Below are 26,834 nucleotides of genomic sequence, written 5' to 3'. Positions count from 1 at the left end.
GGCTGCTGGTAAGCAGGTTTCCAAGTAGTTGGAGGTTTTTCCCTTTGATTTCGGACCAGAGCAGAGATAAGGGAATTGTCTTTTTCTGTAGGCTGACAATCACTATCAGAGAATAGGTATTGTATTCCAGCACAGCAAAATTTTAACGCCAAGTTTTGTTTGTTTATTTCTAAACCTCAGGTGTAAAGTTAGTTAAAAACAGAGAGGTTAGGATGACAAAATCAACGGCTCGACAAAAGCTGGAATTAGCCAGATTTCAGGCTGAGAAAAAACAAAGGGAACATGAAAGACAGATAGAACTCATGCGGCTGAAGAAGGAGGAGAGGGAAAAAGAGAGGAAGCATGCACTGGAGATGGAGAAGGTAAAGGCTCAGCAGAATATACCAACAAACCCTAGCAATCCTTCTCCAGGTACCACTCCCCATCCCAGAAAGTTCCCCACCTACAAGGCAGGCGATAATACTGAGGCCTTCTTAGAAAACTTCGAAAGGGCCTGCCTTGGGTACAACATCTCTACTGACCAATACATGGTAGAGCTGAGGCCGCAGCTCAGTGGACCCTTAGCTGAAGTGGCAGCTGAAATCCCTAAAGAACACATGAACAAGTATGAACTGTTTAAATCCAAGGAGAGAGTCAGAATGGGGATAACACCCGAGCAGTCTCGTCGGAGGTTCAGAGCCCTAAGGTGGAAACCAGACGTGTCATTTACCCGACATGCCTACCACATTGTGAAACATTGGCACGCCTGGATATCAGGAGCAAGTGTTGAATCTCCAGTAAATTTGCCCTTCCTAATGCAAATGGAACAATTCTTAGAGGGGGTTCCTGAGGAAATAGAAAGATACATCCTAGATGGGAAGCCCAAAACTGTAATCGAGGCAGGAGAGATTGGAGCCAGATGGGTGGAGGTGGCAGAGAAGAAGAAAACTGGTCGCAGTTGGAGCGGAGACCAGAAGGGACAACCCCAGATCACACCCTATTACCGGGGGCCGCCCAAAGCCCCACCTACCTCCCAAAGAACCCTCCAGACAACTTATTGTCCCACCACCCCATTCTCCAGCAACCCACCTCGCCCCAGTGACCCGTCAGCTGGACGATGTTTTAAATGTAACTAGCTGGGGCATGTAAAGGCCAACTGCCCCAAGAACCCCAACAGATTACAGTTCATTGCACCAGGGTCACACCAGAGGTCTGCAGGCCCAGATACCTCCCCGATACCCTTGGAGCGGAGGGAAATTGTGAGTGTGGGCGGGAAGAAGGTCACCGTGTGGAGGGACACCGGAGCACAAGTGTCAGCTATCCATGCTTCCTTAGTGGACCCCAATTTAATCAACCCAGAGATCCAAATGACGATTCAACCCTTCAAGTCCAACTCTTTCAATTTGCCTACAGCCAAGTTGCCTGTCCAGTACCAGGGCTGGTCGGGAACGTGGACTTTTGCAGTCTATGATGATTATCCCATCCCCATGCTGTTGGGGGAAGACTTGGCCAATCACGTGAAGCGGGCCAAGAGGGTGGGAATGGTCACCCATAGACAGGTTAAACAAGCCGTGAGGCCTAGCTCTGTTCCGGAAACTTCTATCAGGACCCAGTCAGAGGTGATGGACCCGGACCCCAGGCCAATGTCTGCAACAGCAGTAGTGGATCCAGTCCCAGAGACCCAGACGGAACCAGTCCCAGAACCGGAACCAGCAGAACAACCAGAACCAGACCATTTGCCAGCACTGAATCCAATACTTGCAACCTCAACACCAGAGGGCCCCACCGAACCTGAACCAGCAGCAGCCAATAACCCTACACAAGAGGCTCAGCCGGAGCCTGAATCCCAACATAGTGCACCAGCGGAGAGCGGTTCACAGTCAATGGAAACAGCTCCATCCCCTACATTGCTTCCAGAGGGACCAAGCATCGGTCCACAATCCAATGAGGAACTGATGTCTCCAGCATCAAGGGAACAGTTCCAGATAGAACAGGAAGCAGATGAAAGCCTCCAGAGAGCTTGGACGGCGGCACGGAGCAACCCACCGCCTCTCAGCTCTTCTAATCGACCCAGGTTTGTTGTAGAAAGAGGACTTTTATACAAGAAAATTCTTTCTGGTGGACACCAGGAAGACTGGCATCCTCAGAGACAGTTGGTAGTTCCAACTAAATACCGGGCCAAGCTCTTGAGCTTAGCCCACGATCATCCTAGTGGCCATGCTGGGGTGAACAGGACCAAAGACCGTTTGGGGGGGTCATTCCACTGGGAGGGAATGGGCAAGGATGTTTCTACCTATGTCCGGTCTTGTGAAGTATGCCAAAGAGTGGGAAAACCCCAAGACCAGGTCAAAGCCCCTCTCCAGCCACTCCCCTTCATTGAAGTTCCATTTCAGCAAGTAGCTGTGGATATTCTGGGTCCTTTTCCGAAAAAGACACCCAGAGGAAAGCAGTACATACTGACTTTCATGGATTTTGCCACCCGATGGCCGGAAGCAGTAGCTCTAAGCAACACCAGGGCTAAAAGTGTGTGCCAGGCACTAGCAGACATTTTTGCCAGGGTAGGTTGGCCCTCCGACATCCTCACAGATGTAGGGACTAATTTCCTGGCAGGAACTATGGAAAACCTTTGGGAAGCTCATGGGGTAAATCACTTGGTTGCCACTCCTTACCACCATCAAACAAATGGCATGGTGGAGAAGTTTAATGGAACTTTGGGGGCCATGATACGTAAATTCGTAAATGAGCACTCCAATGATTGGGACCTAGTGTTGCAGCAGCTGCTCTTTGCCTACAGAGCTGTACCACACCCCAGTTTAGGGTTTTCCCCATTTGAACTTGTATATGGCCATGAGGTTAAGGGGCCATTACAGTTGGTGAAGCAGCAATGGGAGGGATTTACACCTTCTCCAGGAACTAGCATTCTGGACTTTGTAACCAACCTACAAAACACCCTCTGAACTTCTTTAGCCCTTGCTAAAGAAAACTTACAGGATGCTCAAAAAGAGCAAAAAGCCTGGTATGATAAACATGCCAGAGAGCGTTCCTTCAAAGTAGGGGACCAGGTCATGGTCTTAAAGGCGCTCCAGGCCCATAAAATGGAAGCATCGTGGGAAGGGCCATTCACAGTCCAGGAGCACCTGGGAGCTATTAATTATCTGATAGCATTCCCCACCTCCAACAGAAAGCCTAAGGTGTACCATATTAATTCTCTAAAGCCCTTTTATTCCAGAGAATTAAAGGTTTGTCAGTTTACAGCCCAGGGAGGAGACGACGCTGAGTGGCCTGAAGGTGTCTACTACGAAGGGAAAAGTGCTGGTGGTGTGGAAGAGGTGAACCTCTCCATGACCCTTGGGCGTATGCAGCGACAGCAGATCAAGGAGCTGTGCACTAGGTACGCGCCAACGTTCTCAGCCACCCCAGGACTGACTGAACGGGCATACCACTCCATTGACCCAGGTAATGCTCACCCAATTAAAGTCCAACCTTACCAGGTGTCTCCTCAAGCTAAAACTGCTATAGAACGGGAGATCCAGGACATGCTACAGATGGGTGTAATCCGCCCCTCTGGAAGTGCATGGGCATCTCCAGTGGTTCTAGTTCCCGAACGAGATGGGGAGATACGTTTTTGCGTGGACTACCGTAAGCTAAATGCTGTAACTCGCCCAGACAACTATCCAATGTCACGCACAGATGAACTATTAGAGAAAGTGGGAGGGTCCAGTTCATCTCTACCTTGGACTTAACCAAGGGGTACTGGCAGGTACTGCTAGATGAATCTGCCAAGGAAAGGTCAGCCTTCACCACACATCTCGGGCTGTATGAATTTAATGTACTCCCTTTTGGGCTGCGAAATGCACCCGCCACCTTCCAAAGACTTGTAGATGGTCTCCTAGCGGGATTAGGAGAATATGCAGTTGCCTACCTTGACGATGTGGCCATATTTTCGGATTCCTGGGCAGAACACATGGAACATCTAAAAAAAGTCCTTGAGCGCATAAGGGAGGCAGGACTAACTGTTAAGGCTAAGAAGTGTCAAATAGGCCTAAACAGAGTGACTTACCTTGGACACCAGGTGGGTCAAGGAACTATCAGCCCCCTACAGGCCAAAGTGGATGCTATCCAAAAGTGGCCTGTCCCAAAGTCAAAGAAACACATTCAATCCTTCTTAGACTTGGCTGGTTATTACAGACGATTTGTACCGCAATACAGCCAAATCGCCATCCCACTGACAGACCTAACCAAAAAGAAACAGCCAAATGCCGTTCAGTGGACCGAAAAGTGTCAGAAGGCCTTTAACAAGCTTAAAGCGACACTCATGTCTGACCCTGTACTAAGGGCCCCAGACTTTGACAAACCGTTCCTAGTAACCACAGATGCTTCCGAGCGTGGGGTGGGAGCAGTTTTAATGCAGAAAGGACCTGATCAAGAATTCCACCCTGTAGTGTTTCTCAGCAAAAAACTGTCTGAGAGGCAAAGCAACTGGTCAGTCAGTGAAAAAGAACGTTACGCCATTGTCTACGCTCTGGAAAAGCTACGCCCATATGTTTGGGGACGGCGTTTCCACCTGCAAACCGACCATGCTGCACTGAAGTGGCTTCACACCGTCAAAGAAAATAACAAAAAACTTCTTCGGTGGAGTTTAGCTCTCCAAGATTTTGATTTCAACATCCAGCACATCTCAGGAGCTTCTAACAAAGTGGCTGATGCACTCTCCCGTGAAAGTTTCCCAGAATCAACTGGTTAAAATCGTCCTTGAGACGTGGAAAATATTGTTAGTCTTTATGTACTTGGTAGTATATTTAGAGATGCATGTGTCTTATTAACTCTGTTTTTCCTAGAGCTCCAGGAAGAAATCCCAGCCAGTGTTTCACCCTAGCTGAGATTTGGGGGGCGTGTCATAAATATAAAGGGAAGGGTAAACCCGTTTAAAATCCCTCCTGGCCAGAGGAAAAAATCCTCTCACCTATAAAGGGTTAAGAAGCTAAAGGTAACCTTGCTGGCACCTGACCAAAATGACCAATGAGGAGACAAGATACTTTCAAAAGCTGGGAGGAGGCAGAGAAACAAAGGGTCTGTGTCTGTCGGTGTGCAGCTTTTGCCGGGGATAGAACAGGAATGGAGTCTTAGAACTTTTAGTAAGTAATCTAGCTAGGTATGTGTTAGATTATGATTTCTTTAAATGGCTGAGAAAAGAATTGTGCTGAATAGAATGACTATTTCTGTCTGTGTGTCTTTTTTGTAACTTAAGGTTTTGCCTAGAGGGATTCTCTATGTTTTGAATCTAATTACCCTGTAAGGTATCTACCATCCTGATTTTACAGGGGTGATTCCTTTACTTCTGTTTACTTCTATTTCTATTAAAAGTCTTCTTGTAAAAAAACTGAATGCTTTTTCATTGTTCTCAGATCCAAGGGTTTGGGTCTGTGGTCACCTATGCAAATTGGTGAGGATTTTTACCAAACCTTTCCCAGGAAGTGGGGTGCAAGGGTTGGGAGGATTTTGGGGGGAAAGACGTGTCCAAACAACGTTTCCCAGTAAACCCAGTTAGAGTTTGGTGGTGGCAGTGGATATTCCAAGGACAAAGGATAAAATTAATTTGTACCTAGGGGAAGTTTTAACCTAAGCTGGTAAAAGTAAGCTTAGGAGGTTTTCATGCAGGTCCCCACATCTGTACCCTAGAGTTCAGAGTGGGGGAGGAACCTTGACAACAATCAACACAAATACAATCACCAGATGACACCACATCTGTGTCACTCCAGATAAAGATTTAAACCCAGAATAGAAGGACTATGGCATGTCCTAATGCTGTTATGAATCAGGAACATTGGTAATGGCATCTCCAAACTTCTTTTATTTATGGGGGGGGGGGTGTATTGTACATATGATACATATATTTGGTACACTGTTAATTTAAGAGAGGCTCAGGAAGTGACTTAGAGACAGAGAGAGAACCTGTATATATGTGCTGAGCTATGCTGCTGAAAACAGAGTATTAATACTGGAAAATGCTAGTTGATAAAAACTCTGTTTAATTTACCCTATCCTACGTAGATCTCCATTCCTGTGAGAAGTCTAATAAAAGACAATACAGTGGTGTAGCCTCAATAGACCTTTGCTCTGATCACATATGGCAATTCTCATGTTTTTGATAAGACACAACACTGGTAGTGCAATCAAAGTGAATTAAGAAAATAGCCTGAAGTGGGACCTCAAAAGAGTTGCTTTCACTTTCCCGGGCAAGGGCCTGTAAATCCTGAATTATCTTGTTCTCTGGGTATGCTCTTGTGATGAAGTGGCAATTTTCTGTAGTATTTTTATGAAACCTATGTGTGCCTCCATTTCCCCTATATTTTGCATGGTTACCCAGTGAGAAAAAGGACTGTTTGCTCTCAGCGCAGGCTAAGAGAAACAGGTATGAATGTTGCCCTAACTGTCTGAGCCTGACTGGTTCGTTATAAAAGGACTGTCTGAGGTCAACCCCATATCAGTGGAACATCCAAGAAGACAATGGAAAAGCCAATCATCAGGACATTGACACCTAGCAATCCATGATCAAGGGAGAGATGGATTTTGCCATCTCTCAGCAGGGAAGCTGAGCCCAATGCCCCAGCTCAAAAACAAAGGACTGGTAAGGGATAACAGTTAGTTGCTGGAAGGAGTCAGGGGCTTTCACATGGGAGCTGAACAAGGTCAGACAGAAAGGCAGAGCCTGACCTGAGTATGGGGGTTGAGTACAGCTTAGCTGGGCTTTCAGCTAACCAGACTGGACTTGGACTCTGCTTTAATCTCCATTTCTCTAAGCCAAACTACAGATTTACTCTTCTGTGGTCCACCTAATAAACCCTACTCTTTTGATAGTGCTGTTAAAGTGTCACTGCAAATACTTGGTGAGGTGCATTAATCCCTGAAGAGTGCATAAGTGTCTACCAGGAGTCTATCTCAGTATGACTCACTGAACAGAGCTCACAGTATGAAGCAGGAGTGCTGGAGCCACAGAGGTTCAGTCTAAGAAGGCAGTGAGGCTGCGTAGCCTACCCTGAAGGAAGAGTGAGACTACTTGGGGTCTGGCACACTGAAGGGGTTCCTCCAAATCTGGGGGCGTAGCACTGATTCTGTGAATCTGTGACAGTTCCCCACCCTCTATAGTGAAAACTAAGCAGGCTTTCAGCATGTTCTTTAGTCTTATCTTACCTCAAAGGGACATTTGGATAAGATGCAAGAATTATGCCTTATTTCGCTTTGCATCCAGTGAGTGGTTCCATGCACTCAGAAAGAATTTCTTGAGATACACTGTGTGCAATTCTACCCAGGGGATATCAAGGCATAGCACAAGCAATTCTAGCCACTAGAGAGAATTGGCAATTGATGAATGCTGCTGGGACACCATTCATGCAATAAATTTTTGCCTCACTGCAAATCTTAACCATAGCGATAAAATTATGGCCAAAGCCATGCCTATTTTGACCCTTAGAGGAGTGATTCTCTGTGCTGGGCTCTAAATAGTCATCTTGATTATGAACAGCTATTGGGTTTGAATCATTTCTAGAATCTGAGGAGTTATGAATGGGGTCTCTTTCTCCAGACAAAGCACTGATAGACAAAGCACTGTCTTAAGAAAACACTATTTTCAAATAAAGATGCAAAACATACACATTAGAAATCTTAGAAATTCAAAGTTAATAGCCCACTTTTAAAATAAACATTCTAAAATACAGAATTCCAGTTCTCCAAACCTTCTAGGAGACCTCAAGCAAAACAGGGAAGACAAGACTTCTTCATATTTAAAAACAGCAAAAAGTGGGGAGGGGTTTTTCAATTTTCTCAGGCCTTTTTTAGACAGCATAAAGCAAAAAAGGGAAAAACCCCTACTGGAACCAAGGTTTACCCTTGAACAGCTGACATAATGTTAAACACATCTTGTTCCTGTCCATTTTGACTTTCAAATTCACATTTATCATCATGCCAGTTAACAGGACTCCTCAAGGCTGTATTCTAAGAGCCTAATTTGCTAGTGAACACAAGCCCTACAAGGGTTAACATCATAATCCTCCTGAGTGTGGGGTTTTTCTCCATCTTAGGCTCCTCAACCATATTAATTTGACTTTGTGAGTAGTAGACCAATTTAATCAAATTAACTCCTAAAATTAGCAAGACCCTCAAGATTGAAGATGCAGACTCTAAATCCCCAGAAACCCTCAAAAGAAATCCCTTTCAAGTGAAAAATGTAAGGATCAATATTTTTTATTCCTAAATGTTTAAAAGATATTAATTCAGAATGACTGCCTACAAGTTGGAAGAATATTTGTAAGCTCTGCCTCCCCATTATACAAATCTCTTAAGGAATAAAAGGTCAAAATTTTATTTCTAAGGTGGACTCAGAAATGTCTTCCCATACCAAAAAGATGGCAAACCTTGTGGAAGCGGTAATTTTATCTAAGGATCCTATAATAATATAAATATCTCTCAAAATAGACCATGACACCTCCTTTTTAGCTTTATGTGCTGCTGTGGCTTGGTCATCTCTACAGCTTGACTCTCCTGGATGCAAACTATTAAGATGCTCTCAAATTAAAATCTAAGAATAACAGAATCACGTATGAGAAACTTCAAAACATGTATAAGGCTCTTCCTTATTTATTATGCTTTTTGTAACATCACAAGATTCACTTCTCATGCCCTTCTTCTCTCTTACACAGTGGCCAGAAGGAACATGTGGTTCCAGTCCTGAGATCAGAATGTCATCTCTAGAACCATTCAAATCCAGGCCTCTTTTGTCAGAAGTTTTTGGGGGACGCTTTAGCTACAGCTGCGAAAAAAAAAGTTTCAGAATCTTAGCATGTTCCCTATGCTCAGAGAGATAAGGGACAGTCACTTTTACTTCAAGGTTAAGAATTTTAAGGGCTTTGGCAAAAAATCACAAACTACTCTTTAGTTCCTTTCATTCCCTCAGAACGAAAAGGACAAAAGCTTCCCTTATAAAACATTTGGTCTCCATCTATGTTATATATATTGAAATATTTGTTTTAGTTAGATTGTCACTGTAACACTCACTATGGGTTCTAAAGAAAAAGGTCAGTAAAGAATAGTTTGTTTTTTTTTAAGTTTGCTCTTGCCCTAAATATACTTTGGCTTCAATGACATTCTGGCAGAGGCTTTTGTTTTAGCTCACATTAACTTGTCTGAATCCAAAGCAGACCTCCATAACTAATAGCACCAGTGATATTTGGATATATATATGTATATATGATGGAGTGTTTTGATAATTTTTTTGTTGCTGTCCACCACATTCATAACATAATTTATAACTTCTGTTTTATTATTTTTGGGAGTTTTCCTCGTTTATTCACAAATATTAGCACTTCATTTTTCCCAGTCCTCCTCCCCATTTTTGTTTTCAAGAATGCAATAAGCTCAAAAAATAGCAAGAGTGATGAAATACAGCATGCCCCAATTTCTGTATTGTGTGCAGGATTATTTAAATCTATAAATATTCATACTTTCCAAACTGTTGGAAAAATTGACATACCAATGTTTTTTACAGAAGCCACAGAAAGGATAGGATCTGTTGTGCTAAGAATGATTCCAAACAACATGCTAACGTGCCAGTTCCAGTTATACTTATTGATTTTATAAGTTAACCATCCAATTAAAGTACAATTCAGCAAAAAGCCAGGAACTGAAAGTAGCAATATCTGTGAAGACAATTCATAAATGTATTATTAGATTTTAAAATATTCATAGATCCTATTGTATCACAAGATTATTCATTTTATATTCCCAGACAAAAACTATGTTAAATTGGATTTAAGGTTGAATGTATATAAGTAATTTAAAGGTACAAATATTATTGAGATATTATAATTATCCCATAAATAAGCATTGCAAACCCTAGGAAATTCAGAGTTAAGGTTAAATTAATAAAAACCCAAACATGTTAAGAAATTAAAACAAACAGTTAAGACATGTGAACAACCTTATTTCCTCTTTGTGCCGACACCTTGCAATAACCATACAATCACAAGTGCATAATATCACTGCTTATAGCGCTGGATTAAATTTAACTGATTTTTTAAAACAGTAGATTTTTTTTTAAACTCATGGCATCACTACAGGACAGAGTTGCGGCTGCATGGGTGGCTGAATTGTGAATTGCTTTTTGTGTTATTCTGGCCACTTCAAATGGTATCACCTATCACCTGCTTATTCTTTTAACTGTTCAAAGAGGTTTCCCATCAAGTAAATTGTTAATGGGGGCTGTTTTAACTATCCTTTAGTCACCTATAGTAGTTTAAAAAAATATTGTAAAGCTGGAAGCTTTAATTTCTTTACCAGACTTGCAAGCACACCTGCACTGGGATTTGAAGCAATAATCTGGATGTCAATATGAAGAACCCTCAACTTCCTAGTGCTATGACAGGAGTTTACAAAAACAACTAGCCTCGCTAACAAATTACCAATATTCAGCCTACAATCTGATGTATTTAAGTGGCACTTCCTATACCCAGTCTGGTACCTTCCCCAAAACATCCCTCAGACCCTGAACTGTGCACTAGAACCCAGGTGGTGTCTTCTCCTTCACCCTGCCATGTAGGTTTGAGAGAAAAGGGCAAAGGGGACAGCCAGAGACTCCAGCTAGTAGGGCAGAATCAGTTAAAGCACCCCTTTAGTTTTTTGGAGAACTTTCTACAGTTTTGACTGAATATTTTTTTTTTGCCCTGTGCTATTGTTCCAGCCCTCCTCCACAAGCTCTTCACCTCAGTATCACTCCTCTTACCCTCTTCTCCCCTGTTCCCCTTATCCTCTTCCCTTCCCTTGAGCTTATCCTTCCTCCTAACTAAACCCAGCAAAAGAAAAAAATAATAGAACTAACATGATGTTTGCTGCCATCACATTGTTCACTCTGATTGTGTGTTATACCCTTTCCCCATCCTTCAGCTGTCTTGTCTATTTAGATTGTAAGCTCTTCAGAGCAGGAACCATATTTTTGTTCTGTGTTAGTACAGCATCTAGCACAACATGGTCCAGGTCCATGACTAAAGCAACTAAGTGGTACAGTGCTATAAACAAACAATAATAATTAGAGGTTCATCTGTCCAAGTACTCATATTAAGTTACTTGGGTGACATCAACATTACGCAAAGCAACATTCAGCCTGGAAGACTATGTTTGCTATCCCTTCTTTGTTTTATGCTGACTTTGTGTCATATACACGGGCTTTTCTTTTTATACAATACTTAAATGACAGATTAACTTTCTCACTTATCTTCCAGAAACTGAAGCTCTTGCTTTAAGAGGAACAGGTGCTTTTTCCAACCCTACCCCCACACTGAAAGTCATGAAGAGCACGTGTGTTCATCACTGTGTGCTCTTTTAGGACTTGCAGACGTCCATGAGAAGATACATGTGCTTCTCAGGAGATGACATATTGGGTTCTGTCATGTACAATGCCAATTTGGTCTGCACATGCTTTCAGCTACTGAAAATTGAAAGGGCATTAAAATATTTTCCCAAACACCACCAAACTGCAGGAACCAAAGTTGTTGTTTTTTTCATCAGGGGCTGGATAAAAGTTTTTGTTCAGTTTTCATTTTGTTTTCTCTAATTTAAACATTTCTGTACAATTTCTTCAGTCAGTTTCCAACTGGCAGCTTGCACAGAACAGTTCATATCTGAACTGAAAAAGCAAATATTGAAGTGCTGATACACATACTGATCACTTTTTTTTAAGTGAGAGTTGGGGAACATATCTATGATATCTTTGATCTATATAATAATTACATTAAAAATACCTTCTGTTATAAGAACATTAAGATTACACTCAAGAGTTAGGAAATGCCAAAATTAAAGTTACTCATGGAATCCTAATTCAGCTCCCTTGTGCATACATATTACAATACAGTCTTTATTTACCAGCTCTAGTGTCCACAATTCAAAAAACACCATCAGGAAGCCTCCAGGTACGGATTACAACCAGCTTAGTATTTACCATTCCACGTGAGACATAAAGCAGGTGGCAACTGTAATATACTTAGGAAGCATCATTAACAATGCTAGAGGATGCTTGAAAGATGTGGATACCTGCAAATCAGCAGCTATTGTCATATTTCAGTCCTTTCTGTGGACTCTGTGGGGAAGTCTGGACACCAAGCAGCAGATCTACAGAATCATGGCTATACCAACTCTGTTGTATGGCGATGAAATGTAAGCACCGAGGAACACCATAGAGCACTAAATTGACATTTTTGATTCTTGTTGTCTTCATCAGCTATTTCATACCAAATGGCAGTTCAAGATCAGAAATGAGGATATTCGAAGCTGAACCCAGCAACCATACCCATCAGCACTGATTCAGTTTCGGCAGCTTTCTTGGTGTAGACATATTACAAGACCAAAGTGTTTATACCAAGGAAATGCAGCTATACCACCAGCAATCAAGGGGCAGTCAAAAGGTTCGGTGGCATGCTAAGATTGCCAACAATGGACATAAACTGAATATCAAGCATGACCACCTTAAGGACCTAGCTAGAGATCCATTTGGGTAGTGTGCTATCTGCAAGGAGGCTAAATCCCCTTGGGATCTGCCACAATGATGACAGTGTGTCCGCAATTCAAGAAGCATGATGATAAATTCTAAAGGGTTCTGAGAAATGCCACAAAAATGATTGTAAGATACGGTTTTCTAATCCTTTAATGATAGACTCAAGGATCTCAATCTATTTAGCTTGGCAAAGAGAAGGTCTCGGGATGACTTGATTGCAGGGGAACAAATATTTGATAATGGGTTCTTCAAACTAGCAAACAAAGGCATAACATGATACTATGGCTGGAATTTGAGTCTAGACAAATTGAGACTGGAAATAAGGTGTAAACTGTTAACAGTGAGGATAATTAATCATTGAAACAATTTACCAAAGGTTGTGGTGGATTCTCTATCACTGGAAATTTTTAACTCAAGAATTTTTTTTTTTTTAAAGATATGCTCTAGTTCAAACAGGAATTATTTCAGAGACATTCTATGGCTGTATTATACAGGAGGACAGACTAGATGATCATAGTGGTCCCTTCCGGCCTTCAAATGTATGAATCTATATGATTACAGCCAATATTGTCCATAAGACACTACCTCATTCAGTGCACAGGATGGACAGTTGTTCATTGAATCGGTAGCTAGTCAATATTTCTTTTTTATCCTCATCATTCCATGTGTAACACCATACATTGTTTGCTACACACCATCCAAACCCTGCATTAAATATAATTATTAATTTTCTCATGGGCTTTTCTATAGTGCTGTCATCATAGTATCTTAGCATTTTACAAATGTTAATGAACGTATCTTCACAAAACCCATGATATGAGGTGAATATTATCCCCATTTTACACATGGGGAACTCAGGGACAGAGATTAAAAATTAAATTGTCAAAAATGTCAGCTAATTTTGGGTGCCCAATGAGATGCCTAGAGCTTTATTTTTTTCAGTGTACTTAGTATTTTATAGCACTTATATGTTCAGAGCAGAGGTCCCATTGACCTCACTTGCGAGTTCTCAGCACTTCAGCAAATCAGACTCCTTTGTCTCATGCTGGGTACTCATAAAACGATGAACACACCATGGACATCTATGAAAGTTTTGGTTTAAGTGACTTGCCCTGCATCACAAAGAAGCTCTGGGGCATACGCAGGGACAGAATCCAGTTCTCCAGTGTGGCATTCAACTGTCTTAACCATGAGGCAATCCCTTCTCTTCCTGCAGTTCCCTTCCTCATTCATCACACACTTTCTAACCTCTGCAACAAATGAGGCAGGAATCCTACATACAAGATCCTCATTCACCTAACAACCCGAATGAGTTCCCAAAGCACAGTGCATCAGGTGCACGAAATGAGGTAGGGGTCCTGCAGAAAATATGCTGTCAGATCATGTAACTAAAGACTGTATCAATGTATAAACAAGAGGGCCAATTAAGGTTGCATGAGCACACCTAATTCTGTAATTTCCTAACTTTGCATAGTGGGCTTTGCAATCTTAATATTCTTTTAAAATTTCTGGATGCAATTTCCTTTTTAAGAACCCGTAAAACTGAAAAAAACAAAAATTCCATTCTGTGGAACCATAATAATCCCCAACGCAGTCTTCAGCAGGATTGGGATGATCTCTAGAGCCACAGCACAGTCCTCTTTCACTTGAGTTATTGTAGTCACTGGTAGTAGTATAAGACTTTTCCAAGTGAACCTGCCACTAGAGGGGGATGGAGACACACTTGACCCAAAGGGTTTCACAACTATTTGCTAGAAAGCAAAAGAATGTTCAGACTCGAGAATAATATGTTAAAATCTAAATTCTGTCAGGGAATGTAGTAACTAGTGGTTACAGACTCTTCTGCTCCTGTCCCCCACAAGCCTTTCCCTGGCCCCTTCTACTCCATCCCCACCACCTCAATTCCTGCCCCTCTCTGGCATTGTCCATTTTCCCCCAGCTTAACTGCTGCCTCTGTCCCCACTCATTGCGCCTATTGCTCTTATCCTTTGCTCCTGCCCCTCTCCTCTACTCCTTCACCGCATCTCTTTCCCTTATCAATTCCCACATCATCTGTCCCTCGCTGTCCTGCTCCTATTCCCCTCCCCCCATGCTCCTAAATCCACCCCTGAGCTCCTGTGTGTCCCTGCCCTGCATATCTCACTCCCTCCACCCACACTCCTGATCCTTTTCCATTCAAGTCTGTCTGTTTCCTCCTCCTCACTGACTAGATGCCAGTACCAGGAGCACTGAGAGCACGGGAAAGACAGTCTGCCTGCTCTCTGTCCACATACCCAATGCCAAACAGCATCCAGCAGCCAAGAGGAGCAGTTGCAGGGAAAGTCCTGCTCATCCTTTCCAACGCTGGGATAGTGCATGCACAATCCAAAGTCAGCATATAGGAGTTGCAAGGGGACAGGGCATGCTCAGTGCAGACTGACTCTTTGGAGAATTTAGCTGTCAAATTCTAACTAGACTCCACTGAGCACGTGCCAAATTTGGGCAAATTTTCACAGACAAAGTAAAAGGCACAACTCTGACACCAGGGCAACCCTGCCCCAATGACAAATGTCAAGTATCTTGTTCCACAGCAGAGAGGTGCTAAGTTTTTCGATGAAAACAATTATTCTTTTACATGGACAAAACAATGTGTTTTTCCATAACCTTGTTCTTGGAAACAGCTTTATCATTTTAGCTGAAACTTGCCAGAAACATTCCAACTCATGCAGACCTCTAGCATGGAATTTTTCATCCCAAACAGTTTAACTTTGTCAAAGTTATAAGCAACTGAAACACAATCTTATAATGGAAAACACATGCAACCTTAACTACTGGTATCACTTTCTGAGACATCTATGTTATGTTTATTATTTTTATATATTTAGGAGCAACTAATTAATCCTCATCCATTTATGTTTTTTCATAGGTAGAAGCCTTACTCGCTGTTCAGTTAGCTTTGTTTATCAGCAGCAGGCAGTGCCAGCCAAATCAGCATCTTTTAAATAACTGGTTTAAAAGAGCAGCTGTCGAAGAAGTACTGGAACTGCAGTGGAGAAAGGCGCACCTGTGCCCCCTCTCAAGATTGTGGAGCAATTCTGGATGTTGAGGGATGGGGGCATGCTAAAGAAGAAACTCTTCATGCTCAAAGATAGTAGAATTAGCTGGAGGTGCTGAAAGTAGCACTCACTCCACAAAAATTTGTGACAGCCTGGGTAACCATGGGACAAATCTCCCTGAAGAGATTGGGATGGACATCTGACAGAGTGGTGAAGGAGAAAACAAGGTTTGGCAGAAGTCTCCTGAGGAGTATACTGTGTCTTTTACAGTGAAGTTGCCTCAAAGCTCTCTGCTGAGCAGACCTTTTTTAATACCATCTGTGATGCTGCACTCCATATGATTTTATGAAAATATGCTAATGAGTGTTAATATAATGTAACTGGAATATGCTTCATGCAAAAGGTCTCTTGTAAGGTATCATTACAAAGCTTATAATCTACTGAGTATGGTCATCCTATTTGTATAAAGGTATCACTCTTGTATCTGAAACTATAAATATGAAATATAACTCTGAGGTCCTATTGTAATTATGCAAAGTGTGGGTCATTATTGGTGGTTTGGGATCTTGATGGCTCCCATCAACTAGGACAATTGGTTGTAAATGGCTCTGTTTACTTGCAAGCCTTCCTGTGAGTCAGGTGAGGAAGAATGAAGGTTTGGGGTCTCACAGGATGTGTGACCATGTCATCTGGTACTGGAATGCATCTTAAACCTGGTGCTTTCCATTTAGAAGGAGGCCAGAGAGACAAAAGATTCCCGCCTTGTGCCAAAGCTATAGAAGGGGGTGGAACAGAAAAAAGGGGGCTGCAGTCATGAAAAATCCCCTAGCTACCACCTGATCTGGAACAAGGACTGTACCAGGGGAAAGGATTGGGCCCAGACTAGAAAGGAGTCTAGTCTGTGAAAGAAGCTTATCAGAACATCTCTGAGGGTGAGATTTACCTGTATTCAGTTTCTTAAATGTATTAGGCTTAGACTTGCATGTTTTGTTTTATTTTGCTTGGTAACTTACTTTGTTCTGTCTGTTATTACTTGGAACCACTTATATCCTACTTTTTATACTTAATAAAATCACTTTTGTTAATTAATTAACCCAGAGTAAATAATTAATACCTGGGGGAGCAAACAGCTGTGCGTCTCTCTCTATCAGTGTTATAGAGGGCAGACAATTTGAGTTTACTCTGTATAAGCTTTATACAGAGTAAAATGGATTTATTCGGGGTTTCGATCTCATTGGAGGCTGGGTGTCTGGATGCTAGAGACAGGAGCACTTCTTAAGCTGTTTTCAATTAAGTCTGCAGCTTTGAGGCGTGTGGTTCAGACCCTGGGTCTGTGTTGGAGCAGACTGGCATATCTGGCTCAAGAAGGCAGAGTTCTGGAGGCCCAAACTGGCAGAGAAAATGGGCTCAGAGGTAGTCTCAGCACATCAGGTAACAGTCCCAAGGGGGTCTCTGTGACCGAACCATCACACCCTCCCTCACAGGCCTTAAGATCAGCACTGGTAAGATAGAGACACTGAGGGCTGTGACCCACCCCAGTTCTCTCTCCCCAAGACCTCTCTCTTCTTCACTCCAGGTTGAGCTAGGCAAACTCCCAACTCACAGATGAGGTGTCACTACATTTTAAAAGGTAAAAAGGTTTCTAAAGTCTTATTGCTCCAATGAAGCTTTTCCTTTTCTTTTTAAAGTTTATAATGTATACCAAACCATTGCAACCACTTTACAGTCACAAAGAAAAACAAGGACACAATTACCTCTTACCTTTTCCATATAATGAACTCTAATAGGAAGTTTCTGAAATCACATCTTACCTGCCAAAATGATTTCCGAAATATATAAAAATCCATTTCAAAAGCAGCAGTAAATATTATAACAGGTGTGAACATATGAAGAAACAGGAGCGGATCAATTTCTGCAATGTATTCTGTCAAAATGCTAAACTGACAATACAAAAGAAAGATAAGTACACTTATTAAGTGATTTCTTGAAAAAAATAATATATGTTATGGAATGGGGGAAAAATAAAAGTTTTTTTCCTATCTGTAAATCTGCAATGATATTAAGTAATCATCATTCTAGACCAATTGGTTTCCCTTTGCTGTTCAAACTGTCAAGACAATGTGATCAATCACCGACTTCTAAATATCTGTCATTCTCCTTTCACCAAACTGCATTGCCTCTTTCAACAATTTGGACCAATGGGCTCCAAGTAACAGTGCCCACAGGCTCCCCACCTAGGGAGGAAATGACCATTACAAAATGACAATGCTCAGCACCCACCTCAGGCCAAGCATCTGTGAGGCTGACAGGAAAAGTCAGTAGTGCCTTGTAACAAATATATGTGGACTGCCAGATGACAGCCTTACACAACTCTTTCACAGAAGGCCTTTCCCTCTAAACCCAGGACCCTAGTATGAAAGATACTTGGGAAGAAAACATTGCAGATTTATATACAGAAATAAATGAAGGTTACTTACCTGTAACTAGAGTTCTTTGAGATGGACTCTGCATATTTACATTCTTGGGATGCACCAACCAGTGCAGTTTGGATGGTAGAACCTGCTGATACAGTGTCCATTAGAGCACTTATACACCCCTCCTACTCCTTCCCTCATCATTCAAGCACATTCTGAGGGGGAGGCAATAAAAGGGGCCATGGTGCCACCTGCTACCTCAGATCCTGACACTGCTAATATAGAGTACAAAATTGACTAGAACTCAGCAGAAAAGGGGAAGGCAGACTGGGAGTATGAATATGCAGAGTCTACTTCAAACAACTCCACCTACATGTAAGTAATCTTCATTTCTCCTTCAAGTGTCCTCTGCATATTTCTATTCTTGGGATCATTTGGCAAGCAGTAAATAAAAAGGTGGAGGGACACAGGTTCCCCCTAATTAAAGACTGAAGCACCACTCTGCCAAACTGAGCCTGAAGTCTAGCTGCAAAATCTAAAGCATAATGTTAAATTAAAGACTGACTAGAACTCAAAGTGCTAGCTTTGAAATTTCAGTAAAGGGAACACGTCTAGCACATATAACAGGGGTAGCAATTGCTTGAGTGCAGTGAGTACCCCCCAGGAGGAGAAACAGAAGAGATCTTATAACTCTCCTCTATATACTGCCTAACTCATCTAGACGAGGACTGTGTAGTGATAGCTTGACCTTTAAAATTTCCAGCATATGAAATGAATAATTTGGGAGAAGCCCAAAACTCCTCAGTCCTATTCACAGAATATGACAAAACTTGTGGCATCTAAACAATGTAATCTAGACTCCCCTTATGAGCATGAGGTCAAGGAAAGAAGACCCATAAATTAACAGATTAACATGATAGTCCAAAATTACTTTAGGACAAAATATGGGCTGATGTCTAAGTACAACTTTGACTTTATGAGTAAGAGTGTAAGGAGGGTCAGCAATCAATGCATGCAGTTCACAAATTCTTCTAACAGATGTGACAGCTATTATAAAAGCCGTTTTAATGTAAAGATGAAATAAAGAATACTCTGACAGAGTTCAAATGGTGGAAACATACGTTTTGTTAATACCCAATTTAAATTCCATGGAGGAACTGGATTTTTTACTGGCAGATACAAGTTTAATAAACCCTTCAAAACCTTTTTAAGAGTCATGTGAAAAGATAGATTTACTATTAATAGGTGTATGAAAGCTGCTATTGCTGCTAGATGTACTTTACTTGAGGCAAACACACACATTTTTAAAATTAAATAAATATTCTAAAATACATTGAATAGGAACTGACGCAAGATCAATATCCTTATCATAGAATTGTAGAATCGTAGGAATGGAGAGGACCTCAAAAGGTCATCTAGTCCAGTCTCCTGCACTCATGGCAGGACTAAGTATTATCTAGACATGGGGTTCTCAACCTTATTCTTTCTGTGCTCCCCCAGTATGCTATAAAAACTCCATGGTCCACCTGTGCTGCCACAACTGGTTTTCTGCACATAAAAGGCAAGGCTAGCGTTAGGGGGTAGCAGAGCTCAGGGCTCTGGGCTTCAGATCTGCACAGCGGGGCTTCGGCTTTCTGCCCTGGGCTTCAATGAGTCTAACACTGGCCCTGCTTGGTGGACCCCCTGAAACCTGCCCATGGCCCCCCAGGGGGGCCCAAACCCCTGGTTGACAACTGCTGATCTAGACCATCCCTGACAGATGTTTGTCTAACCTACTCTTAACAATCTCCAATGATGGAGATTACACAATCTCCCTGGGCAATTAATTCCAGGGTTTAAACACCCTGACAGTTAGGATGTTTTTCCTAATGTCCAACCTAAAACACCCTTGTTGCAATTTAAGCCCACTGCTTCTTGTCCTATCCTGAGGTTAAGGAGAATAATTTTTCTCCCTTCTCCTAGTAACAACCTTTTATGTGCTTGAAAACTCTCATATCCCCTCTCAGTCTTCTCTTCTCCAGACTAAACAAACCCAATTTTTAATCAAACAATTATACACCAAATCTTTTCTATATCAAATCATAACATTTTCTAGTCGACTATTCTTGAATTAAAACACATTGCGCAGCTAAGGAGCAAGATTTCTTTAAATATGTTAAAGTCCTATTCCCCAATCTGCTAGATGTAACAGTTAAGGATCTGGATGAAAGACTCTCCCTTGCTGCTGGAACAGCATGTCTGGTGTTACTGGCAGAAGTTGTAATTTCCTTTGTATAAGAGAAATAAGTCTGTGTATGTGACACTCTGTACCTCAAAATAGGAACTCTGAAACCCCCGTATTCAACACTGTCATATGATCATATGTTTTGTACAATGCATGTCTTGTGAGGTATCATTTTAAAAGTCTTGATCTGTTGAACCTTAATATCCTGTTGAATTGTACGTACTATCATTGTATGTGAAGTTATGAAGTATTTCTATATGTGTTACTGAAATATGTTGTGAGGTTGGGAGATGCCCACAGCTGCTCTTTTCAGTAACGACAAAGGAGCAACTATCACTGGCCAGACAGGCGTTGATGGCCAATCAAGAAGAATCCACTATCCCAGAGACTCCTCAGCAAAGATCCTTCTAGCAACTGGAAGAAAATATAAAAGAGCGACAGTGACATCATCACTTGGCCTCTCTCCTCCCCCATCTCAACACCTGGAAGATTGTTTGGAAGACAAAGACTTTGAACTGGGGAAATTGGTCCCAAGCTGGGAAGGGAATCCAGCCTGTGTATTGAGAACTGTGAGCTGCCTGTAACATCTCTTAGGGGGAAAGACTTCTTAATCTGTGGAATTCAGACTGTGAATTTATTTTTATTTCCTTTGTAACCTACTTTGATCTCTATGCCTGCTATTTCTAATCACTTAAAATCTATCTCTCTTTAGTTAATAAATCTGTTTTATATTTTATTTAAAACTATGTCTTTGGTTGAGGTGTTCAGGGAATCTCAGATCTGATTACAAAGACTGGTGCATATTCACTTTCCTTTGAGGAAGCAGCAAACTAATTAATGAGCTTGCACTGTCCAAGGTATATTTCTGGGGTGCAAGGCTTGGGTGGAATTGGCTGGTGCTTCTCTCTGTATGATTCATGAATGGCTTAGAGAGCATCCATGCAATTTCGCAGGGTGTGAGTCTCCACGTACTGAAGGCTGAGTGATCACAGCATCTGGAAGGGGTTGGTTGCTTGTCATAGCTTTGTGAGTTAAGGAGTCACAGTGGTCCCACAGTTCCAGGCTGTATCCCAGGGATCCCATCATAGTGTACCATTGCTGCTTCTGCCCTACAAGGGCAACTAGTATCATTTTGACTGAGTCCAGTCTGATCTTTGCCAACACATTTAATATTAATAGCAAAGAAGAAAAAGAATACATTAGATCAATCCTCCAACTGACAAAGAACACATCTGTCAACTAAATGTCTGAGCCTGCTCTTGAACAGAAGTGGGGGCACATGGTGTTGAATCTTGTTGTGAAAGGACCTATGTTCAGAAAATCCCAAAGGTTGAAAACGTCCTAAGTCAATGAATCCTTTAGTGACCACTTGGGCATCAGAGTAGAATCCCTGCTCAGCTAACCCATGATCTCATTGTGAATTCTCACTACCATGTAGGGCGATCGGATGGACTCTGTAAAATACACCCGACTCGTAGCTATATAGACTTTTTGCAAAGTTGTTATGAACAAGTCCTCCCTATTTGCTCAGTTGTTATGAACAAGTCCTCCCCCTTTGCTCATATAAAACATTGCTGACCTATCATTTGTGGCAACTTGATCTTCTGTGTTCTGTATTTGTGGGAGAAATGACTTGAGAGCTAAATGTATGGCCCTCAGTTCTAACACATATATGGGAAAATGAGAGTCTTGGTGATTCCAGAGACCTCAAATGAATAGACTGCTCAGAGAAGTCTCTGCTGTGATAACTGGGTTTACAAGTTTACCCCAATTGTGAACTCAAATATAAAAAATATCTGAAAGTTCGTAAGATGCCACAATAACCTATAACAACAAATGCTGATGGGAAATAGGTCAAATTAATAATGAATAGTATAAACAGGTGCAAGAGAACCAGACAGACACTAAATTAGTCCAAATGAAAAAAAGGTCATGTTGATGTACTTCAAGGACTACAGAGAAATCATGTTTGGTAAAAACAGAAGATGTAGAACCAGAAATTAATGAATCAAAATTAGTGTTTTGGATATTAGGCTTAACTGGTGGACAAAATAATGAGAAGGAACTATTCAGCCCACTTTTCCCCTTCTGGGTGTTCTTGAAAAAAAAAATCATCCTGTGTCCCTGCACAAACCATCTCATCAGCACGACTCATCTCATCTTCCTTGACCCCCAAGAAAAAGAAGCAGACCAGACTGAAAGACTTTCTTCCTGTGAGGAAGGCCATTAGGCCTTACTTAAGGAACTTTGTTTCTCACTTGTGAGCCCTGAAAATCATATCGTGACATCCAGTCCTCAACCCATCAGTGGGGATACCTAATTGCTAGCATCACAGAAGCACATAAGATCCTGTTCTGCCTCTCTTCCTTGTGTTACCATCTGCTTCTTTTGCCACTTACTTACTCCTATCCTATATCTCATTCTCTCTGCCTTTCATCAAATCCTGAAATCAGCTGCACTGCATCAGCACAGTGAAATGAGATGACCGCAATCCTGCCCTAAGGAGAAAAGACCCAAGCAGATGACATCCCTGAACAGAATGTAAACCAGAGTCCAAGCAACAGGTGCCACAGTTGATCTGCCAGCCAAAGCATCCATTCATAACTGATGAGCCACCCAGTATTCCAAAAAACATCAACAAAAGCTGTATTTCCCCCACCTTTTCTATCCTATCTCTTCTCTTATGTGCTTCTATTTGTTGGAAACAGGAGAAGTAAATACTAGGGCTGTCAAGTGACTAAAATAGTTAATCATGATTAATCGCAGTTTTAATCACACTGTTAAACAGCGCAATTAAACTCCTGTTAAACTCCTTTTACTAAACTAGGTGAGTTACCTTCAGCTGAGCGAGCCCTTGTTTGCAAGGGAGGGTGGATTTTATCTTAGGGACTCCGCATGCAGGAGGGGAAGAGAGGCTAGTGCAGGGAGACTGAACTTGCCAGATCCCTATTCTCTATAGGATACCTCCAGAGCAAGGAGCCAGCTGGGGGCACTGGGACATGGCGTGGGGCGGGGACTGGTCCCCAGAGCAAGGGGAAGGTCACGGGAACGAGGGGCCAGCCAGGGACAATGGGGCATGGGGCTGGGGCGGTTCCTGGAGTGAGGGGCTGGCTGGGGGCAAGTGGGTGGTCAGTCGCCATAGCGAGGAATCAGCCAGGAGCAATGGGGCACAGTGAGGGGATAGGGTGGTCCCCAGAGGAAGAGGCCAGCCAGAGGCAATGGGGCAAAGCGGGGTCAGGATCCCTACTTCTCCACTGTAGCTGGGATGGGAGCCACTTCCTCTTCTCTTCCCACCCTCTGGTGGCAGCTTGGGTTACTGCGCCTGACTGGATGCTGTCAGATCCCTCTGCAGCTGATGCCTCCCTCCCTGCCCAGAGGTATGTTATTAACATGTTGTAACCATGCCTCAGTAGGTCACAACTGAGAATGCCAAATTCAGGAAAAACTGCTGAGAAATCGGGCAGATACGCTCCAAGACTGGTTTCAGAGTAGTCACCGTGTTAGTCTGTATTCGCAAAAAGAAAAGGAGTACTTGTGGCACCTTAGAGACTAACCAATTTATTTGAGCATAAGCTTCCGTGAGCTACAGCTCACTTCATCGCTTCATTGCTCCAAGACTGGTGGCTAATCCCCCATAGGATATACCAAACCAGCAACAAAAGTAAACTTCTGTTTCACCACACTGGCTAATAAGAAGTCATGAAAGCAGTTTCCTTAGGCATTCCAGTCCTTGTATTACCACCGAAAACATTAGACTTAGTCTTAGAGATAAGTGGTTCTTTCAGACCAGTCTCTTAAAATAAAAGGTTCTTCTGATCCCAAAGGACCAGCCACACACCCAGGTCAAAATATAACTTAGATCTTACCCAAAAATCTCACTGATAAACATTTATTCATAAAAAGAAAGAAAAGGGTGAGTTAAAATTGATTAAAGGAATCAAATACATACTGTAATTGCAAAGTTCTTGGTTCTGGCTTGTAGAAGTAATGGAATAAACTGCTGGCTTGATAAGTCTCTGCTTGCTTCCAAATCAGTGGAAAGTCCTCAGTCCATTGCTTATAATGCTCCCATTAGTAGAAGTTCAAAGTCCACAGGTTTGAGCAGGAAAGAGGCTGGAGCAAGATAGAGGCAAAATGGAGGTGTTTCCAGGGCCTTTTATAGCTCTGCCATGTGGAGGGAAACCCATTGTTTAAAAAATAGCCCTCAGCACAGCTAGTGGAAAATTACAGATAAAAGATGGGAGTTTGGAATCACATGGGCAAGTCACATGTCCATGCATAATTTTGCTTTGTCACAGCAGGAAAGCCCATTATCTGTAGATAGGCGTCTCCCATAGTCCATTATGAGTTAATTGTCATTCTGACGGGCCATTCAATTTGAATAGTTCCTCCAAGATATGGTGGCTAACTATCTTGTGGGCGTTACCCCAGAAGCAAACATTTGAAATCCAGCTATAGAGCCAATATTCATAACTTCAAATACAAAAACGATACATGCATACAGTTAGCACAATCATAACCAGCAAATCATAACCTTTTCATAGACATCTTACATGCCACATTTTGTACAAGATTTGTTGCAAATATAGAACAGTGGTTGCAACAATTGTCATATATTAATCAAATAACATCACGTTAAAAAAATTAATGTGTTAATTTTGTTTTCAGCTAATTGCAGGCGTTAACTGTGATTAATTGACAGCCCCAGTATAGACCCTTTATACATGAGGAATGAGAGTAAAGTTAACCCTTTCCTTTTCATCAAAAAAGTTTTTCTGAAAATGAGACTCTCATAGTTTACCTCCAAAAGGAGGTAAAGATTTTAAAGGTTTTGATCAAGTTTGCAATGCAGAATCATTCACTTTCATTTTCAGTATAAATGCTTGTTTTACTTTTTTTTTTCCCTTGTGTTTGATCATTAAATTTTCAATTTTAGGGTGAGTGCTTTTGGGTGTTTGCCAAAAATCAAGTAAACCAATGTCTCCAAAAAAAATCCAAAAAAACCAAAACCTCTTTGTATCACTGTTTTTATGTTGGACAGTGAAAGCGTTTATGAGGTACCACAGTAGGTGAATGTTCCTTGACTGTCCGTTCTTAATATTTAGGATCCAAATGTCTCAGATCTGTAGACACAGGGTTTCTCTGCCTGGAATAGGGGAGCCAGATTTCCAAGGGTGATAAGGGTAGCTGGGAGATGGTCAATATGCTGAAGGCATCCATGGTGGTGGGAGGGATCACAGGCCTCAAACCCAGGGCCACAGGCTGCACTCAGGACACGACTGCCACACAGCAGTTCACCCAAGTAACTAGGGAAGGGTCAATGGGACGGGCTAGTTCACAGAGGACCCTGTTCCCAAAGCTCCCAATTGTGGGAAACATTCAACCCTCCAATTGGCTAAGGAGTACTATATGAACCAGGAAATAACAAGAGGAAGTTGCCCTAGCAACTAGACCAGTGGTTTTCAAACTGTGGTCTGTGGACTTAAGATTTCCAAAGGGGTCTGCACCTCCATTCAACATTTCCACACATTAAAAAAGGTTGAAAACCACTGAACCAGAGGAATCCTTGGCTCTCTGCGACTACAGATCCCTCCTCCTTACCTGGCTCCTGAGCCCTGCATTCCTGCCTGCTCTTGGTTCCTTTCTTTCCATCCCAGACCTCTGTCTACTCCCAGTTCCTGCTGTCCTGCCCTATTCCAGGTCCCTGCTCCTCTGCCTTACCCCTGATGCTATCTTCAGGTCTGACACCTAGCGGGCATCCAACTTTGTCTCCAGCTCTGATCTCTAGCTTGGCACCGGACTCAGGCTCTGACCTTCGGCTTAGTACCTGATGCTGTCTTTGTTTTTGACTTCCTGCAATGACCACTAAGCCTGAATGCCCACACCCTGTTCATTACAGGTGGGATATACCAATACTGCCAATTATGCCAATCCAGCATCATCTAATAAGCCTAGTGCAGTGGTTCACAAACTTCTTTGCACCGTGACATGCTTCTGACAGCAAAAATTATTACACTACCCCAGGAGGAGGGACCAAAGCCCAAGTCCACCCACTCTAGGCAGAGGGCCAAATCTGAAGCCCAAAGGCTTCAGTCCTGGACAGGGGGCATGTAACCTGAGCCCCACTGCCCAGGACTGAAGCCCTTGGGTTTCGGGCTTCAGCTTTGGCCCTGGGCAGTGCGGCTCTGGCTTCAGCTTCAGCCCTGGGCCCCAGCAAGTATAACACCAGCCCTGGCGACTCCATTAAAACAGGGTCGCGACTCGCTTTGGGATCTCAACCCACAGAATAGGATGCCTCTTTGAGACTCAAATCGAGGAGGAAAGCCCTGCTTCAAAAGAATAGGCCAAAATCACTGTCAGATCGGGCTCTTCTTCGGAATGCAGATCCACCCCCGGAGCAGATAACAAGACACCACGTGATATAACAGAAGCTGAAACTTGAAGAAGGGATAGCAGCAAAACAGAATTTCTTGGAGAACCAGTTGGAGTCTAAGGTGTTGGGCACAGGATGTCCGGTACAATATCCCATCTCAGTCTTTTGTCAGGAGGAGAAAATTGAAATGGACGTTCCTCTGTTGGCCACTTTATTATTTTAATTAAGGAGGTAATTGGGTCCAAGATTTGTTGTGAATCCGCATGACCTG

The 26,834-nt window shown here is 42.4% G+C and overlaps 1 protein-coding gene across 1 annotated transcript in view; it reads right to left on the bottom strand.

Moving 5' to 3' along the window:
- Positions 1 to 26,834, bottom strand: part of LOC125637986 (solute carrier family 9 member C1-like) — a 295,718-nt gene that overhangs the window by 254,069 nt on the left and 14,815 nt on the right. The window contains exons 3-4 of the mRNA XM_048853105.1: positions 17,364 to 17,492; positions 9,506 to 9,671 (exon numbers count right to left, since the gene is read on the bottom strand). Of these exons, the coding sequence (XP_048709062.1) occupies positions 9,506 to 9,671; positions 17,364 to 17,492 (295 nt within the window). The remainder of the gene's footprint in view (positions 1 to 9,505; positions 9,672 to 17,363; positions 17,493 to 26,834) is intronic.

Source organism: Caretta caretta, chromosome 6 (genome assembly GCF_965140235.1).
Source record: "Caretta caretta isolate rCarCar2 chromosome 6, rCarCar1.hap1, whole genome shotgun sequence".
NCBI lineage: Eukaryota > Metazoa > Chordata > Testudines > Cheloniidae > Caretta > Caretta caretta.
Note: the sequence above shows the minus strand (reverse complement) of the source record. Positions and strands in the feature narration are given on the sequence as shown.